The 19,677-nt window shown below is 36.9% G+C and overlaps 1 protein-coding gene across 2 annotated transcripts in view; it reads left to right on the top strand.

The window, feature by feature from the left end:
- Positions 1–19,677, top strand: part of PPP3R1 (protein phosphatase 3 regulatory subunit B, alpha) — a 65,574-nt gene that overhangs the window by 23,884 nt on the left and 22,013 nt on the right. For both annotated transcript variants that reach the window (XM_018055439.1, XM_018055438.1), the window contains exon 2: positions 14,827–14,866. In XM_018055439.1, coding sequence (XP_017910928.1) covers positions 14,827–14,866 — 40 coding nt within the window. The remainder of the gene's footprint in view (positions 1–14,826; positions 14,867–19,677) is intronic.

Genomic DNA, 19,677 nt, shown 5'->3' with positions numbered 1-19,677 from the left:
TTTTCATTCAGAATTTAAGTACCTGTGTCCTGTTGCCCCTCTAGGTTCCACTGGTGTGTTTTCTTCATTTTTACCCTTGCTCTAGCATTCCTTGGCCTTCTCCATAGTCACCACACCTTCCGTCTACTAAAACTGTATCTTGTAGCCACTATATCCTGTGGTCTCTTATCATAGTCCATAACTCTTCCACTACTGGGACTTCATTTCCTCCATTTAGAGATTATTTTCTCAATTACATTTATTGAACATGCTGTGACTTTAGAGTTTTCTGTTTTGTTTTGGGATTGTGTATGTTTTTAAAGTAAAATATAGTACCAAATGAGTCCTGTTCCCTACAAGAACTTGTTGGACCGTTTCCATTTATTTTACACTTTCCATTCCTTTACTCCTCGTCTCAGCTGTCTCCGCCTATCTCACACCCTCTCATTGTCATGTTCCTGCAATTGTTACCACTGTGTTAGATATATGTGCAACATATTTTAAATTGCTTTGCTAGTATGAGTTGTTAGCAACAAGCCTCTTTGAACTTAAGTGTTCTAAGATGTGATGAAAATGGTTTCACTGACTTCTTTCTCTTGTATAATGCAGAAAGGGTGTGGCTGTATGATATATTGGTAAGAATACTATAGAAATTATATTAGGTTGGGTTCAAATTTGATCTCCACTACCACCAGCTGTGTGACCTTGTGCAAACTGTTTAACCTTGACACTTCATTTACCCAGAAGTTTGTTTGGAAGATAAATGAGATAAGGTACCTGAAGTTGCTAATGGAGTACACAGCACATAGTATTTCTTATTTTTTTGTATTCCATAAAGTTAACTATTCTTTTTCCATCCCCATTTATATTCACAAAGCTAACTTTTAAAGATTATGTTTTAGATCCGTCAGTTTTTGCCTTAAAAAAAGTCCATTAGAACTTGACAAAGTAACGACGTTTATTGTACTGCATGGTCTTTTTTCCTCCATGGAAAGGGATTTTGTTTTAAATATAGCAGTGTGTACATGTCAGTCCCTATTGCGTGTTTAGTTTGAACTAAAGTAATTACTGAAATTTAGGTGAGTACATTTAAAGTATCTGAAGGATTTTAGAACTTTGATGTATATTGTCTTAATTTGAAGAAAAGACTTAATTTTATTCTTAGAATAAAACCAGATGAAAATGCCACCCATTAAGATAATTTTAGAGATAGTTTTTTAGGGTAGTGTTAGTAATTACTTTTTGTGTAGCAGTCTGCATAACTTAAGACTTATTATTGATCAAATTAAAGTTACATCTTATTTTTAATATTGTGAGTTTTCTAGTCTGAACTTACCCCTGCCATGGAAATAATTGTTATGTATCCCCTTTGTGATTCTTAACTCCCTCTTACTTAAATTTTTCCTTGTACAATTTTTAGAACCGTATTAGAATATGATCCATAATAGAATGAAAACACTATATATGTTCTATTATGGACTAAGAAAACATCATGGAATAATATAGATTATGATAAAGCCATGATGGAATATTAAATTATTTGAATAGGACCATATTCTAGTGACTCCCTGTTTTTAATACTTTTTATTCTTAGTGAATTTCTCATCTAATTTTTTAAGTGTTAATATTTTGCTATTTTTTATTTTTTCTTTTTTAATGAACTCCCCTTTGAGTGGTGAAGGCTACTATCTGTATGCTGATAATGTCCAAGGTCATATCTCTAATAGTTATGATCTTTCCTCTGAGTGCAGGTTCTGTACTTGGTGGATATATCTACCTTCATGTCCATAGCCCTCCTGCAGTTTCAAATTGTGTGTTTAGGGGACTTGAGAACCAGCAGTGTTTATACTTTGATCACGCCTCTCATACTGCACATGGATGGGCATTTTTCCCTCTCCTCACTCAGGGCTCTGTTAAAGGGTATAAATAGGAGGCTCTTTATATGAAAAAAAAAAAACTTCAGAATGTTAATAAAGCAATATAAACAGTTACAAATTCATATAGCAAAGTTATACTTAGATTCAGATAGCTCAGTGAAAAAGTAATCGAGTGTGTTATGAATTAGTCATAGTGTAAAATGAGATGAATAAGCTAGGCTGCTTTAAAATTAAGAACTTTTCTTCATGAAGTGTTACCATTAACCATTCTCCACTAAAAGGATCTTGGGCTCCTTGGACAAATAGCTGATTTCAGGACTGGGGCAGGCAAAGTGCAGTGTATACTTGCAGCATCTTGTGCCCAAAGGTAAGGAAGGCTCATAAAATGATGGGAATATTGTTAAAAAAATACAGGAACTAGCCTAAAGGGGAAGGTTCCCACTGGTCACATGTGGGACAATTTAAACATCGAGTTAGATATGATAACAAAAGATTATACCCATTGAAATAAACCCATTAAGTCCATGCTGAAATATATAAGTACATATGGATATGGAGGAAAAAGAAGTCTTTCCTACAGGAGCAAACCAAATAAGAAATGTTGAAGGATTGATGAAATTTAAAAAATACCACATGGCAATTGTGTCAGTTACCTATTGCTTCAGAACAAATTACCCAACAGTGTAGTAGCCTAAAATAACACAGATTATTTTGCAGTTTCCCTGGGCTTAGCCGTGTTCTCTACTTCATGGAAACTTGAAAGACTGACATGAAGGTGTTAGTCTGTGGGTTGTGGTCTCATCTGAACGCTTGATTGGGGAAGAATCTGACTTCCACAGTGTTGTTGGCAACATTTAGTTCTTTGTGGGCTGTTGATTAGAGGTCACCTTGCTATGTGAGCTTCATTAAAGCGTGCAAGATGAGGTTATAGAGACTTGTTGGCAAGGTGGAAGTCACAGTCTTTTGTAACCTAATCACAAAAGTGGTATCCTCTTAATATTGTCGCACTCGGTTGGTTAAAGGCAAGTCACGTCAGGCAAGGGGATTATACAAGTCACACAAGGCAAGGGGAATATCAAAAGGTGGAAATCGTCTTGGAGGCTGGCTAACTCAGCAGCCATCATGATATAATTGACTCAGATAAGAATCATCAGTTGATGTTAAAATGAGTGGATGAAAGTTTGAGGAATAACTTGAATATCTACATAGACCAAAAAATATCTTCCCACAAGATGCTTATTAAGTACAAAGGGGAAAATGTAACTTTATGAAGGAGAAATCTATCAGTCAAAGTGATCAATCAAAGTGAAAGTCGCTCAGTCATGTCCGACTCTTTGCTACTCCATGGACTGTACAGTCCGTGGAATTCTCCAGGCCAGAATACTGGAGTAGTTAGCCTATCCCTTCTCTGGAGGATCTTCCTGACCCAGGAATCAAACCAGGGTTTCTTGCATTGCAGGCATTTCTCAATCAACTGAGCTGTCAGGAAAGCCCCTCTGTTATCAGTAATCAGAGTTACCAGTAATGAGAAAAACTAACATTATCTTTTCCCCACTATCTGGCAAGAATATGTTACCGCCTCTTTGGTATTTTACCCAAATCAAATCATGAGGAAGCATTAGGTAAACTCTTTGAAGGAGAGTCTACAGAATAACTGGCAAATATTCTTTATAAATATCAAAGTTATGAACTACATAAACAGACTGAAGAGTTGTTCCAGTTTAAAGTACTCTTAATTAAGAGCAACATGGCTATTAACCACAATACACGATCCAAGATTTTTTTTTTTCCACAAAGAATGCTATTGGGACACATTTATGTATTGTAGAATCAGTTCAGTTCAGTCACTCAGTCGTGTCCTACTCTTTGCGACCCCATGAATCACAGCATGCCAGGCTGTGTATATATTGTAGAATAATATAGACTATTATTATGGAACCATAATAGAATATTAGAAAAAGTAGAACAGATGCATAGTCTATTGGTTTTGTTGCTGTGGTAGATTTTCTTTTTTCAGTGGTGAATTTCTCTTCAAATGCTGCTTTTCTCAGTTGGCAAAATTTAAATAAGATCTTTGGATCATTAGTTTTCAGAGTGGTTCATGATAACTGGGAAATCCCCAAGACCCTTTCAGGGGGTCCACGAGCAAAAGCTGTTTTCATTATAACACAGAAATAATATTTGTTTTATTCACTCTGTTTACATTTGCATTGATGGTGCAAAAGCAGTGGCTGGTAAAACTGCTGATACCTTAGCATGAATGAAAACAATGACACTGTACTGTATCAGTAGTCATTATATTCACTGCCATGCAGTTGCAGGTGAAAAAAACGCCAATTTCTCTCAATATCGTTGGTAAAGCAGTAAAAAGTATTAATTTTATTAAATCTAACCAAGAAGCAGCAAATGGCAGTTTTAGAACTGAAAAACAATAATTGATAGAGTAATGCAGTGGGTAAACTCAACAGAAGAGAACAGAGGAGTCAATAAACGGGCAGACAGAGGAAAAGAAGTTACCTAGTCTGAACAACAGAAGGAAAACAGAATGATAAAAATAACCCACAGAGCCTCAGCAAACTGTGGGACTATAAAACAGATTTAACATTTGTGTCATTGGATTCCTAGGAGAGGAAGAGAAGAGGCTCCCTCAAGAACTGAAGAAAGAGAAAAATCTACCCAAAGGAAGGAAATAAAAACAGAAATCAGGGTAACTGAAAACAGAAGGACAGTGAAGGAAATCAGTGAAGAAAGAGCTCGTTCTTCAAAAAGATCACTAAACTAACAAACTTCCAGCCACACTGAGAGAAATTAAAGAAGCAGCAAAGTATCAGTATCAGGAATAAAACTTAATAGTATTATCATAGACCCTGAATATGTGAACAAGATAATAAATAATACGAACAGCTCTGCACCCTTAAATTTGACAACTTTGATGTAATGGACCAGTTTCTTGAAAAATGCAAACCACCACACCTCACCCAGTATGAAATAGTTTAAATAGTCCTATTGCCTTGATACCGAAAAAAGAATTTTTAAAAGATACAAAGAACAAAACTATAGTATTCCCATATCAGTGTAGATGCAAAAATCCTTAGCAGATATAAGCAAATAGAGTTAAACATTGGGTAAAAAAAAATTTTTTTTAATGTCATAACTGTGTATGGCCCATTGCATGGATGCAGCAGGGCTGTTTCACTATTTGAAAATCAACTAACATTAAATAGTGTCTGTCACTCAGTCGTGTCTGACTGTTTGTGACCCCATGGATTGTAGCCAGCCAAGCTCCTCTGTCCATGGATTCTCCAAGCAAGAATACTGGAGTGGGTTGCCACTTCCTTCTCCAGAGGATCTTCCTGACCCAGGGATCAAACCAGAGTCTCCTGCATTGCAGGGAGATTCTTTACCATCTATAGGGAGGTCCTCCAGTTAGGTAGTATAGTAATATCAAATCTTGTTTAATAAGGTAAATGTCTGTTTTATTTATCCCATTCTAAATAACCATCCAGAGATTTATTCATTTGAAGTTGCTGTTGCTCAGTTGCCCAGTTGTGTCTGACTCTTTGCGACCCTGTGGACTGCAGCACACCAGGCTTCCCTGTCCTTCACCATCTCCCGGAGCTTGCTCAAACTCACGTCCATTGACTTGGTGATGCCATCCAGCCATCTCGTCCTCTGCTGCCCGTTTCTCCTTTTGCCATCAATCTTTCCAGCATCAGGGGTTTTTTCCAGTTTTTTCACCTCTTCGCATCAGATGGCCAAAGTATTGGAGCTTCAGCTTCAGCATCAGTCCTTCTAATGAAAATTCAGGGTTGATTTCCTTTAGGAGTGACTGGTTTGATCTCCTTGCTGTCCAGGGGACTCTCAAGAGTCTTCTCCAGTACCACAGTTCGAAGGCATCAGTTCTTCAGGACTCAGCCTTTTTCATTGTCCAGCTCTCACATCTGTTCATGACTCCTTAGCTTTTACTATACAGACGTTTGTAGGCAAAATCATGTCTCTGCTTTTTAATATACTGTCTAGGTGTGTCATTGCTCTTCTTCCAATGAGCAAACGTTTTTAATTTCATGGCTGCAGTCACCATCCACAGAGATTTTGAAGCCCAAGAAAATAAAGTCTGTCACTATTTCCATTGTTTTACCATCTATTTGCCATGAAGTGATGGGACTGGATGCCATGATCTTCATTTTTTTTTGAATGTTGAGTTTTCAGCCAGCTTTTATATTCTCCTCTTTACTCCCTTTGAAAAGAAAAAAAAATTTTTAAATATGATCTACCATATTAATATTCTGAAGAATAAAAATCACATGATCATATCAGTTGAAGAAAATACATTTGATAAAATTCGAGACCCATTCATAGTTTTTTAAAAAGTATTTATTTAATTAATTCATTTGGCTGCGTCGGGTCTTAACCTCGAGACTCTTGGGATCTTTGTTGTGACATGCAGAACCTTCTGTTGCTGGCCCTGGACTCAGCGGTTGTGTCACGTGGGCTCAGAGGTCGCGGTGTGTGGGCTCAGTTGCCCTGTGGCACGTGAGATCTTAGCTCCCCAACCAGGGATCAAACCCATGTCACCTGCATTTGCAAGGTGGTCTTTTCACCACTGGACCACTAGGGAAGTCCCACTCATTCATAATTCGAAACAAAAAAAAGGCAAAATTTCAGGAAAATATACTTTGGGGAAACTAACTCAGTTGGATAAGGAACATTTATGAAGACCTACTTTATCCTTTTCAATAAAAGGGAACATTTCATGCAAAGATGGGCTCGATAAAGGACAGAAATGGTATGGACCTAACAGAAGCAGAAGATATTAAGAAGAGGTGGCAAGAATACACAGAAGAACTGTACAAAAAAGATCTCCACGACCAAGATGATCACGACGGTGTGATCACTCACCTAGAGCCAGACATCCTGGAATGTGAAGTCAAGTGGGCCTTAGAAAGCATCACTACGAACAAAGCTAGTGGAGGTGATGGAATTCCAGTTGAGCTATTTCAAATCCTAGAAGATGATGCTGTGAAAGTGCTGCACTCAATATGCCAGCAAATTTGGAAAACTCCGCAGTGGCCGTAGGACTGGAAAAGGTCAGTTTTCATTCCAATCCCAAAGAAAGGCAATGCCAAAGAATGCTCAAACTACTGCACAATTGCACTCATCTCACACGCTAGTAAAGTAATGCTCAAAATTCTCCAAGCCAGGCTTCAGCAATACGTGAACTGTGAACTTGCAGATGTTCAAGCTGGTTTTAGAAAATGCAGAGGAACCAGAGATCAAATTGCCAGCATCTGCTGGATCATGGAAAAAGCCAGAGAGTTCCAGAAAAACATCTATTTCTGCTTTATTGACTATGCCAAAGCCTTTGACTATGTGGATCACAAGAAACTGTGGAAAATTCTGAAAGAGATGGGAATACCAGACCACCTGACCTGCCTCTTGAGAAACCGATATGCAGGTCAGGAAGCAACAGTTAGAACTGGACATGGAACAACAGACTGGTTCCAAATAGGAAAAGGAGTACGTCAAGGCTGTATATTGTCACCCTGCTTATTTAACTTCTATGCAGAGTACATCATGAGAAATGCTGGGCTGGAAGAAGCGCAAGCTGGAATCAAGATTGCCGGGAGAAATATCAATAACTTCAGATATGCAGATGACACCACCCTTATGGCAGAAAGTGAAGAGGAACGAAAGAGCCTCTTGATGAAAGTGAAAGAGGAGAGTGAAAAAGTTGGCCTAAAGCTCAACATTCAGAAAACTAAGATCGTGGCATCTGGTCCCATCACTTCATGGGAAATAGATGGGGAAACAGTGTCAGACTTTATTTTTTTGGGCTGCAAAACCACTGCAGATGGTGACTGCAGCCATGAAATTAAAAGATACTTACGCCTTGGAAGGACAGTCATGACAAACCTAGATAGCATATTCAAAAGCAGAGACATTACTTTGCCGACTAAGGTCCATCTAGTCAAGGCTATGGTTTTTCCAGTGGTCATGTATGGATGTGAAAGTTGGACTGTGAAGAAAGCTGAGCACCGAAGAATTCATGCTTTTGAACTGTGGTGCTGGAGAAGACTCTTACAAGTCCCTTGGACTGCAAGGAGATCCAACCAGTCCATTCTAAAGGAGATCAGCCCTGGGTGGTCATTGGAAGGACTGATGCTAAAGCTGAAACTCCCAATACTTTGGCCACCTCATGCGAAGAGTTGACTCACTGGAAAAGACTCTGATGCTGGGAGGGATTTAGGGGCAGGAGGAGAAGGGGAAGACAGAGAATGAGATGGCTGGGTGGCATCACCTACTCGATGGACATGGATTTGGGTGAACTCCGAGAGCAGGTGATGGACAAGGAGTCCTGGCATGCTGCGATTCATGGGGTTGCAAAGAGTCGGACGCTACTGAGCGACTGAACTGAACTTAATTGAATATTGGGAGAATCAGATTCTTAAGTTTGGTTATTAAAAAATCTTTAGAGTTCTACTTTCCTTGATGCACACTTTTCATACTGGCTGTCTTTTAAGCATTTATATGTACTTCAGATCAACAAGCATATACTCTTAATGCTGAAATAATATTTATAGTTCACAAGGAGAGCCTGTAACCAAATAAGACAATGTTGTCACGACTTAAAGTCTACTAGATAAAGATGAATGTCTAAATATCCTGACAGCATGCCCTTTGAAAATATTCTAAACTTTATAGTATGCGTTTATAAAATTTATTTTTGTTCTCTCACATCTTGACACTTTAAGATCAAAGTAACTCTAAACAAAATGAGATAAAGGAGATCCAAATATATTTGCATTTCTCTGCCAGAAAATTTCTTTAGAAAACATTCTAGTATTCTTACTGATTTTTATGTATACTAAAATTGTAATCATAATTTTTTTTTAATTCTGAGTAGCATAGACTTGAGGGGAAAGTTAAAATCAGTCCAAGTGTCTATATCTGTTGAAAAACAAATTTGTCAACTTCTCACAGACCAGTTTTTTTTCTAGGATAAAGTCAGACCATTTTAATAACTTTTAAAACATTCTCCATTCTCAGAAGTATGACAGGTGTTAAACCTTTTTTATAATCCCTCAGTTTATAATTCCCCAAAGCTCTGTGGACTATTTTTTTTCAATTTGTTTTCTTTCTGTTGTCCAGACGGGATAATTTCTTTTCCTCTGTGTACCAGTTACTGACTCTTGCCTCTGTCTGCTCTATTCTGTTGAGTTTACTCACTGCATTACTGTATCAGTTATTGTTTTTCAGTTCTACAGTTGCTATTTGGTAGTTCTTTATATGTTTTCTTTCTTTATTGTGGTTTTCTCTTTTTCATGTTTCATGTATCAGTTGCTTTCCTTGAAGGGACAGGCTCACTGTTCAACGCACTGATGCTTGAAAGTCCACTTAAACCAAATTGCTTAAGCAATGTAAATTTTTATATGTACCTATTAAACTCTTCTTCCTTTAGTAAAGTTAGGATAATGTTAAACCTGGCAAGGGATATAGAAACATAATAATTGTTGTCTTCATGGACTTTAAAATCTGAAAGTGAGTTGAGAGTGAAAGTTGCTCAGTCGTGTCCTACTCTTTGCGACTCCATGGGCTGCAGCACGCTGGGCTTCCCTGCTCTTCACCAACTCCCAGAGCTTGCTCAAACTCATGTCCATTGACTTGGTGATGCCATCCAACCATCTCGTCCTCTGCTGCCCCTTTCTCCTTTTGCCGTCAATCTTTCCAGCATCAGGGTTTTTTCCAATGAGTCAGTTCTTCACATTACGTGGCCAAAGTATTGGAGTTTCAGCTTCAGCATCAGTCCTTCCAGTGAATATTCAGGACTGATTTCCTTGAGGATTGACTGATTTGATCTGTTTGCAGTCCATGGGACTCTCAAGAGTCTTCTCCAGCACCACAGTTAAATATTGTTAAGGGTTTTTGTATTCATGGACATGAAATACTGGGGAATAGTTTTCTTTTTTGTGATGTAGTTGTCTGATTTTGCTCTCAAGGCAATGCTGGCCCCGTAAAATGAGTTAGGAACTATTTCCTCTGCTTTCTAAATGAATTTGTATGTTTTCGGACTTTGAACGTATGGTAGAATTGACCAGTGAAGGCATCAGGTCTTTAGTTTTTCTGTTAAAGTCATTCCCCCCCCTCAAATTCAATTTAATAGCAATAGATCAACTTACCTGTTTTTTTCCTCTTGAGTCATTTTTGGTAGATTCAGTTTTTCAAGAAACTTGTCCATTTCAGCTGAGTTAGACATTTTATTTTCATGCTTTTTTTAAATATACACTTATTTTTCTTTTAATGTCTGTAGCATCTGTAGTGATTTGCTTGGGGTGTTATTTATTGACCTTTTCCAAAAAATGAAGTTTTGATTTTACTGATTTTTGTTTCTGTTTGTCTACTTCCTAGTTCATTAATTTCTGTTTTTAGTTTTCTCTTTCTCCCCTTGCCTTGGGTTTAATTTATTCTTTTTCTGGCTCTTAAAGGTAGGAAGAGATTTTGCATTTTAGACTTCTCTTCGGGTAGTACTTTCCTCAAAAGACTGCTTAACCTGTAGTCTTTAAATTCTGATCGGTTCAGTTTTCACTCTGTTCAAAACATTTTGGTTTCTCTCATCATTTCTTCGGTGACTTTTGGGTTATTTAGAATTGTGTTGTTTATATTCAGATATTTGAATGTTTCCTGATACCTTTATTTAATTCCATTGTAATGTGAAAATATATTCTGTATGATTTCAGTCTTCTATTAAGACTGTTTTTTTTTGAGGCTCAGAATAATGTCTATCTTCATGAATGTTCATGTGCAGTAGAACAGAGTATTTTGTTGTTTTAGGACATCTTGGGTGATACTGTTATTCTGATCTTCCACAGTTCTGTTTACTTCATCCTTTGGTCTGCTTATGTTCTGTCAGTTACAGTGAGAGAGATGTTAAAATCTCCAAATATGATTGTCTATTTCCTTTCAGTTCTCTTTGTTTGACACATTTAATTTTGAAGCTGTTATTAAGCATACAGTTGGCTCTTAAACATGTGTTTGAACTGTGCGAGTCTACTAATACAGGGATTTTTTTTTTTTTTCCAGCAGCCATTGTAGTACTCCATGATCGAAGTGAATCCAAGGATTAGGGTATCTCTGAGGGTCCTGGAACCAAGCCCCTGTCATTACTGTGGGATAACTGTATATGAAAGGGTTCTGGGACTCCGTTACAATGAGTTTCCCTACACAACCACAAAATTCTTGGATACCAGGTGTCCTACAATTCAACTCAATTCTGACACTGTGGATCTAGAGATATCATGAGATTCCACAGGTTAAGAACTCAGACCTATAAGATTGCCTCCATCCCCACCCCACCCCCACCTTAGATGGGAATTCCAAGTCCAGGTTGTTCCTTGAGGTTCTGACCAACCAGTTATAGATTGGAGGTTCCAACAACCCCTGCCTTGAGTTTGATTAGTTTGCTAGTACATCTCAGAACTCAAACATTTTACTTAGTAGACCACGGGCTAATTATAAAAGGGTGTAACTCAGGAACAGCCAGATGGAAGAGGTACATGGGAAGGCATGTGGAGCTTCCATGCTGTTCCAGGTGCTCCCAAACCCAGAAGGGGTCTCTAGCCCCTATTTTTGTTATTTTTTTTTTCTGGAGGCTTTATTATATAGATGCCTTATATAGAAGCATTATTTGGCATGATTGTTAAACCACTCACCAATGGTGGTTGAGTTCAGTCTCCAGCCCAGATTAAATCATCAGCCATTGGTGAGTGGTTTTTATTTTGGCTGTGCTGGGTCTTCACTGCTTTGTGCGAGTTTTCTCTAGTTACGGTAAGCAGAGGCTATTCTCTGCTGTGGTGTGCCAGCTTCCCATCGGGGGTGGTTTCTCTTCTTTCAGAGTGGTGCATGGACTTAGTTGCCCTGTGGCATATGGAATCTTCCCAGACCAGGGATCGAACCCATGTCCCCTGCATTGGCAGGCAGATTCTTATCCACTGTACCACCAGGGAAGTCCCCTGGCCACCAGCCCCTGTCCTTGGTCCTTTCCCATAGTCATATCATTAATATAGCAAAAGAAATCTCAATAGCTCTCCTCACTTAAAACATTCTAAGGAGTTCTTATGCTAGAAATGAATGAGGACCAAGGATATTTCTCATTACATATCACAGTATATTTAAGATTGTTACATCTTTCTAAATGAATTGACTCTTTTAAGATTATGAAATAATTTTCTTTATCACTGGTAATATTCCTTGTTCTGAACTCCACATTGTCCATTATTGCTAGCCACTGTATGTTTCTTTCGATCATTGCTTTTACAGTATCTCTCTCTTTCAACCTATCTGTAAAGTAGGCTTCTTGTAGATAGCATATAGTTGTATATTCTTTTAATTGGAATTATTAGGCCATTTATATCAAACATAATATAATTCTCAGAATACTTGGATTTAAATCTAAATTGCTAGTTACTGTTTTTTTCTCATTTGGTTTTTGATCCTTGCTTCATATTTTTCTACCTTTCTTTGGATTGTTTTTATGATTCCATTTTTTTTTTATTATAAAGTACTGCTCTAGGGTTTACAATATGCATCTTCAGCATCATGCTCTACCTTCAAATAATGTAATGTTTCCCTTGTAGTATAAGATCTTGACAAATATATTAATTTTTTACATTTTTCTTGATTGCATGTCTGTCTTCTACACATTATATACTCTACAGTACATTGTTATGTTTGTGTTAAATACAAACACAAAAGTGAAAGTTACATTTGAAAGACATTTAAAAATGAGGGAAATGTATATTTTTCTTAACTTTGGGGTATCTTGGAAAGACACTTTACCTTAATATTAAATATTTGGAAGATACCTTTCTGGGTATAAAATTAGATGGGTTAAGGTTGAAATAAGTTTAGGAGAGAGATGAAGCGTTCATTGTTGATGGAAAAGCCCTGAGAAACCCAGCCAGATTGATCCTTGGGTCTTGTGATTGCTTAGAAGGAAGTGATACAGGCAGAGAGGATGGATGGTACCATTTATAAAGAATCGATACACTGTGAAGGTCAGTGGGCTGGAGAAACAAGGACCTGGTTTCTAAGTCCTCCCTGAAACTACTACATAACCCTTTTGCCTTCACCTATGAAACAATTACATTTTAACATTTAAACAACATTTTAAAAAGTTAAATCATTTAAAAAACACCTCACAGTGACAGTATAAGGATCACTATACTTTTTTGAGAACCTCATAAGAAACATACTTAATTGTAAGGTAGAGTGGAATTTTTAAATATGTGAAACAGTAAGAGATAAGTAAGAATCATGGTAAGAATCTTAAGGTTAATTAAATAAGATGCAAAATAAGTAGAACTCTTTATCTCTGCTCATTAATAATGTCATTTTTTATCAATGTTTGCTACTTCTATCTCTGTTTTAATATATATTTGATGTTTAAATTGACCTAAAATTAGGCTAACCAGTTAAATTAGCTGCTATAATTTTCAAGAAAAAGATTGTTAGCAAGATAAGAATTACAGATGCTAATTTACTGATAAACTTTTCTTAGACCTTACATTTACCCAGAATACTTTTAGACCTTACGTTTACTCAGAATACTTTTAGACCTTATGTTTACTCAGAATACTTTTAAAGAGTTTAAGAGCTAGTTTGCCAGATTAAAATGATATTTCTCATTTCAGACTGTATTCAGTAACTTCTTGGAATACTTTGGTATATTCAAATGTTTAAGTGTTAATCCTGTTGTACACTTCCTGCTAGACAGGGTCACAATTAGATAGCTGGGATATAGGATGCAAGGTATACTCAGTTTTATTGATGAACTTTAAAAATTCAATTTGTATTACTTTTAAGTTCTGTTGACTTTTTCAAAAAATTTCTTGATCATTTTTACATCATGTTAGCCTGTTATACTTGGAATTTTTACCGTTTTAGAGCTACTCCAGGTGGTGCTAGTGATAAAGAACCTGCCTGCCAATGCAGGGGGCTTAAGCGATGTGGGTTTGATAACCTGGGTCAGGAAGACCCCCTGGAGTAGCAAATGGCAACCCACTCCAGTGTTCTTGCCTGGGGAATCCCATGGACAAGAAGACCCAGGAGGGCTACAGTCTTCAGGATCACAAAAAGTTGGGCACGACTGAAGCAACTTAGCACTTGCACACACACGTACCTGGTTCTGTTATTAATCAAATGGTCTGATTTTCACCAACTTACTTGACCTCCGTGTACCAAGTCATCAAGAATTGTTAAATGTAGGCCTTGGATCAGGTCGGTAGTTTTTCTTCAGCACTTTTTTCCTTAAATAAAAATTTAAGTTAGGAATCCAGGTAAATTGTATTCACTTAGAGTTTATCCATGAGATAAGACTTTTCCTGAAAAAAAAAAACAAACAAACTGGAGTTCAAGTGGCTGGCTGTCTTACACTGGACCTACCTTCCTATTATTTCTTATTTTAGTTGCATAGCATATAGAAAATTCAGTTTCAATGCAGGTATAAAAGGTAACAGATTTTTCTTAGCAGCTTTAAAGTCTCAGTAAACTCTGCCTAAAGAGTAAATGAGAGTAAAGAGTAAATGCCTAAAGAGTAAAGAGAGATGGCAGGAGAAGCTTTATTCTGAACTCTACCCAAAAATGAGTTCGTCCAGCAAGACAAGTTAGAGCATTGACAGTCTGCAGTGTGTTAAAGTTTGATATACAGTATGTTTAGGGTGTTAAAAATATGTAAAATAAATTTTAATCAAATGTTTGTATGTCTTAAGTGACAGAGCTACAGCTCAGGCTTGTTTGATGCAAGAGCTCTTTCTATCATATTATATAATTTTTTAAGTAAAAAAAATATTTGTAGTCTAACCACATTGGTTTATGGCTATTGCTCAATGTTTCATGACTCAAAATACTCAAGTTCAATCTTCTAAAGACATTTGTGCCAATTTTGTGACTAACTATTATTATTTCTTTTCTCCAGGGAAATGAGGCAAGTTATCCTTTGGAAATGTGCTCACACTGTAAGTGAAATATTCTTATCAAGAATTTCTTTTATTTTCACATCTTTGTATATGTATGTATATAAATCATACACCTCTGTGTATTTGTATGGCAAAGGTAGTTCTTAGCCATTTTAAATGGTTAGTGAATTTGACTTAGAGTCTTTCTGAGTTACCAGAATAGTGAAAGATATTTTTTAATGGATCTCTTTACTATTAGTGTCTGCACTGTGTTGTAATTACAAATTGACCCTCAAATTTCAGTGGCTTAACCCAACAGAAGTTTTTCAGATTAACAAAGCTTCAAGTAAACAATTACTTTATTTAGCCTGTGGCTATGTAAAATCAATGCTTATTGGAGGCACAACTCTGGTAGACGAAGCAGCTATTCCATAAGACCTTGCTGGGGAGAATGAGGAGTATAAGAAGTGTAAGTGGGCTGGCTATTTCTGACTATACTGGAGAATATGAAGAACATGGCAGTCTTACAAATTCTTGATTCAAGTATCAGAGGACCAGGGAGCTTAAATAAAAATCATAAGGTCTCTTGTGTGGAAGTACAATGATTAGGGAAGAAGGGAGATCATGGGAATTGGAATGGTGACCCTTGGTAAGTTTAGATAAAATCCTGAGATTCCAGAATTCCCAAACGCTTCGAACCAACCTTGCCTTTTCTGCCATCCCTGTGTGATGAAGCTGGTCGTGCCTTGTTTGGAGACAACTTACTTTGCGATGAGGTTTGTCTTATTAAAACTGTTTTTCCATTGTTCCATCATTTCTTCAGTCTCCTTTCTCTTCTCAGAACAGTTGTCAGTCCATGGGGTTGCAGAGACTGGGACACTTTTCATTATGATCAACACCTTTGCTTTCTTTTGCTTTCTGGTTAAATGCTCTTACGTCAGCTCTTTTCTTGACTGACTTCATTGTCTTTCAGGTCTCAGCATACATGTCCCCTCTTTGGAGATGTTTTCTGTTTCTCTACTCCCTTCAGAGTCTCTCTAACAAGGGTAGTACCCTGTTGTTTTTTTTTTTTAATAGCAATTACCATAAGCTTAAATTACTTGTTTATTAATACATTGTAATCCATTTTATTTTCTATTTTGTAACTTCTACAATTAAAAAAATTTTTTTGTGGTGATACTCTGACCGGTTACCCATAATTTGGCCATCTCTACTGCTATGTACATTTTATTTTACTGTTTGCTCCCAAGCTTTCTCTTATGAATTTCTTATATAACTTTGATCATACATAGCTGTATATTTCTGTTTTAAACATGAAGGTAAAATGTTGTATCAAGGTTGGTAAACTATTACTTACCAACAGTTTTGTTGATAAAGTTTTATTGGAACACTGCCATGCCCATTTGTTCACATATTGTCTATGGCTAGTTTTGTCTGACCTGTGAAATATGGTCAAGGTAGAGTAACTTAACACACTAGTGCTCCAAATGTTACCTCGATCTATAATTCTTTTCTGTGCCATAGTTAATACATCAGTTATATAGTTTCTTTAGAAACCTGCTCAAAATTGTACCTTGCCACTTACTGTTCAGCTTGAGCCTGTGGTGTAGTCACTCCTCCTGTCGCTAGTGGGCTAAGAATGGGTTATAGAAGCCTGTAATTAACTAGGATTCAGGCTGCAAATAGAGTTGAGGTGGGCTATGGGGAGTACGACTCTGAAAGGTATGAGGGAGGTTAGTTTTTGTTTCTTGATCAGGAAGCAGAGGTCTTAAGGGGACAGGACATCCCAGGTTCTAACCTTCTGCTCTCCCTGTAAATCTGGGACTGAGGGTCATTTACCTGATTGCGGAGAAAAATGTACCAGGGCAGAACGCAAGATGGTGTTCCCTTCAGTGTATCCAAGATGTTGAAAGCCAAGTTTTTTTTTAAATGGTAAGTATTTGAAATAGATTTCATACACTGTTAAAGCTGTTTCTTTCAGTTTTATCCCCAGAACTAAGTCTTCTTTCTTCTGACTTCATCTGTGCTTTGAGGAGGCTTGAACCTTGTCACTAAAGGTCTGTACTTGTCAGTGATTGTTCAGCTAGATGAGTCTGTCTGAATTCTTCTGTCATCCAGTAAAGTGTAGTCTTCCTCTTTCCTAGTTGGTTCACCAGAATATAATATTTTGTACATGATTTGGATGAATATGAATTTATCCACATTAAAACCACAACTTTTCCCCCACCCACACATTGTAGTAAGTCTTTTTTGCTCATTTGCAAAACTTTGTTAATGAGAGAGCTTAGTGTTATTTATAAACAGCTCTTACCATGTATAGTGTTAACACCAATCCTTGAGACACTTGACTTTACACTCTTCCCTGTTCAGCTTTGGGCCTTTTTTTCCCTTTTAACACCTGGCTCAGGTCTGTGTGCTCTCACGTCATCAGTAGTTACTGTCTCTTTTGCTCTTTTAGTATTAAATTGTACTGTTTTGTAAAAGGTAATAAGATTCTAAATTATATACTGTAAGTACTGTTTATAATCTTGTGTGTGACACAGATAAGTACCCACAGAGTGCTTACAGTCTAGCTACTGGGAGAAAGAGAAATGCATTTTTTTTCCTAGTGGAAATAAACCATTATGAGCAATAAAAGCAAAGGCTCCAAGAGGGGAAATTACCATTGGTTAAGAAAATTAAGAAAAGCTTCATGGAAAGGGTAATGTTTGAAATTGTTTTTTGAAATCTGCATAAGATTTGAATGCTGATTAATTCTTACATCTGTCTGGTCATTTCCCTCTTTCAGTCTCTAAATTCCATCCAGATCTTTGACATTTTATCTAGCCCCATGAATTATTCTTTCTAGCACTCTACTTTTAATCAGTGACTTAATGCTAATGCTTTAAGAAATGCTTAAGAAAACTTGAGGCCATTTCAAAGTGTTAACCTCATTACCTCCTTACTCCATGACCCCGCTGCCTGCCACACACAGAAACTTTCCCATTCTCTTAGTCAGGCTTAATAGCTCTTTGCTCTTTCAATGTCAAAGTTTGGGTTATCTCCCTTATTCAAGGTCAGCCTCTGCACTTGTGCTTTTGGTCTCATCCCCTCACCTCTTGGACCTTATTTTTTTTAGTTTTCTTTCCGTTTTACCTATGTCTGCAGCGTCTTCATTTTTCATCAGTTTACATAGTCAGCTCCCCTTTGATCCTGATCCTGCATGTATCTCCCAGTTTTTCTCCCTTCTTTGTCATATTTGAGCTTTGCAAGAGCATATACAGTGATCTCCATTTCCATATTTCTGTTAATTTCTTTGCCTGCTCAAATCTGGCTTTCATCTCCTTCTTTTATTGAAACTGTTACTATTAAGGTCACCTTCATTTTATTGACACAATGCCCAATTGCTAAATCCGATGGAGTAAAAAAAACCTGTAAAATCATTTGTGGTATTTGGGGAAATTTGAACACTGATTATTTACTATCAAGGAATTAATTAGTAGTAATTACTGTTTTAGTTAGAATAGTATTTTAGAGATAGATGGTAAATACTGAACAGACATGGACATGGTACTACTATGTCTGGGGTTTGCTATAAAATACTTGAAGTGGATTATAAATAAGATTTTTAATGTGTTAATGATTGAAACTGGGTGATGGGTATGTGGGATTCATTATGAGTCTCTTGATCTTTATATTTGTCTAAAGTTTCCTTTATATGTATTTTTTTAATAAGTGAAAAAAAGTGGAAAATAACTGAGTAATATCAAGGAGAAATTACTATTTAAGTATAGATAAGTATGGCATGCAATACAGCTGGCTTTAATAATAATAACAAGAGGTGGTTAAGCTCATTTTCACCACTGAACGAATTGAGGTGTTGACAGTAGAAGTGGAAGTGTGATGCCTGGCATGGAGCAGATGCTGAATAAGTATCTGTTGACTGAATAAGCTAGTGTGAGCTCATTGCTGGATTGTATAGACAGCTAGTTGGACAATTTTAAAGGCTGTATCTTTAGAAAAACCCGGTAGTTACCAGTCACTCCATTTGTTTTCATAAATAATGACAAATACCTGCATGGCATTTAACACATACCAGGCACTGACCTAAGCATATCACATAGATTTACTTTCTGACCTTTGCAGTAGCCTCATGAAAGAGGTGTTGTTACTTTTCCCATTGTATAGATGAAAAAACAGAGACATCAGTAATTGACCTAAGATCACGAAGCAGCAGGTAAAATAACAAAGCTGTGATTTATATCAAGCAGTCATGTTCTAGAGTTATATCTTTAATCAATACTGTATAGCCTCTCTTATAGTTAGTAACTCTTATCAGATTAATGTTGTTTGTCTACAAGAATGATTTTATGGAAAATTGGACTTGTCTAAGATATATTTAGGTATTCTGATTTTGTGTGTCTCTTTATGTCTCTTAATTCAGTATTTGGTTTTTGTTGAATTAAATTATTCTTGGCCACTGTGACTTTGTTCTTTCTGTTGGCTAACCTGTCTGGAGAAGGAAATGTATACTCTGTTGAGGTGATTTGCTCAAAGACTGTGGTTGTAACTTGGCATGATAACTTGGAAAAATGGCTGAGTACAAGATACTAGATTAGATAGTTTAGCAGAGGGGTAGATTGGAGCACAGGTGGAAGTGAGTGGAAAGTCAGATTCAACTAATCTTTTTACTATTGATAAAACCAGTATAACTGAATAATTTTAATAAAATTGGTAAATGTAGGGCCTGTTTTGTAGATTGAATGCAGGTGAAAGACAAAAAGTCTTTTATCTGAAGAGATTTCTCAATTTTCTTTTGTTAGACGGTGACCCAAGAGGAGCTTGGCAGGCTCTGAAGGAGCATTTCCCTTTGCATAATGAACTATCTGTAG

Source organism: Capra hircus, chromosome 11, assembly GCF_001704415.2.
Source record: "Capra hircus breed San Clemente chromosome 11, ASM170441v1, whole genome shotgun sequence".
Lineage (NCBI taxonomy): Eukaryota > Metazoa > Chordata > Mammalia > Artiodactyla > Bovidae > Capra > Capra hircus.
This window is presented reverse-complemented; position numbering and strand designations above follow the sequence as displayed.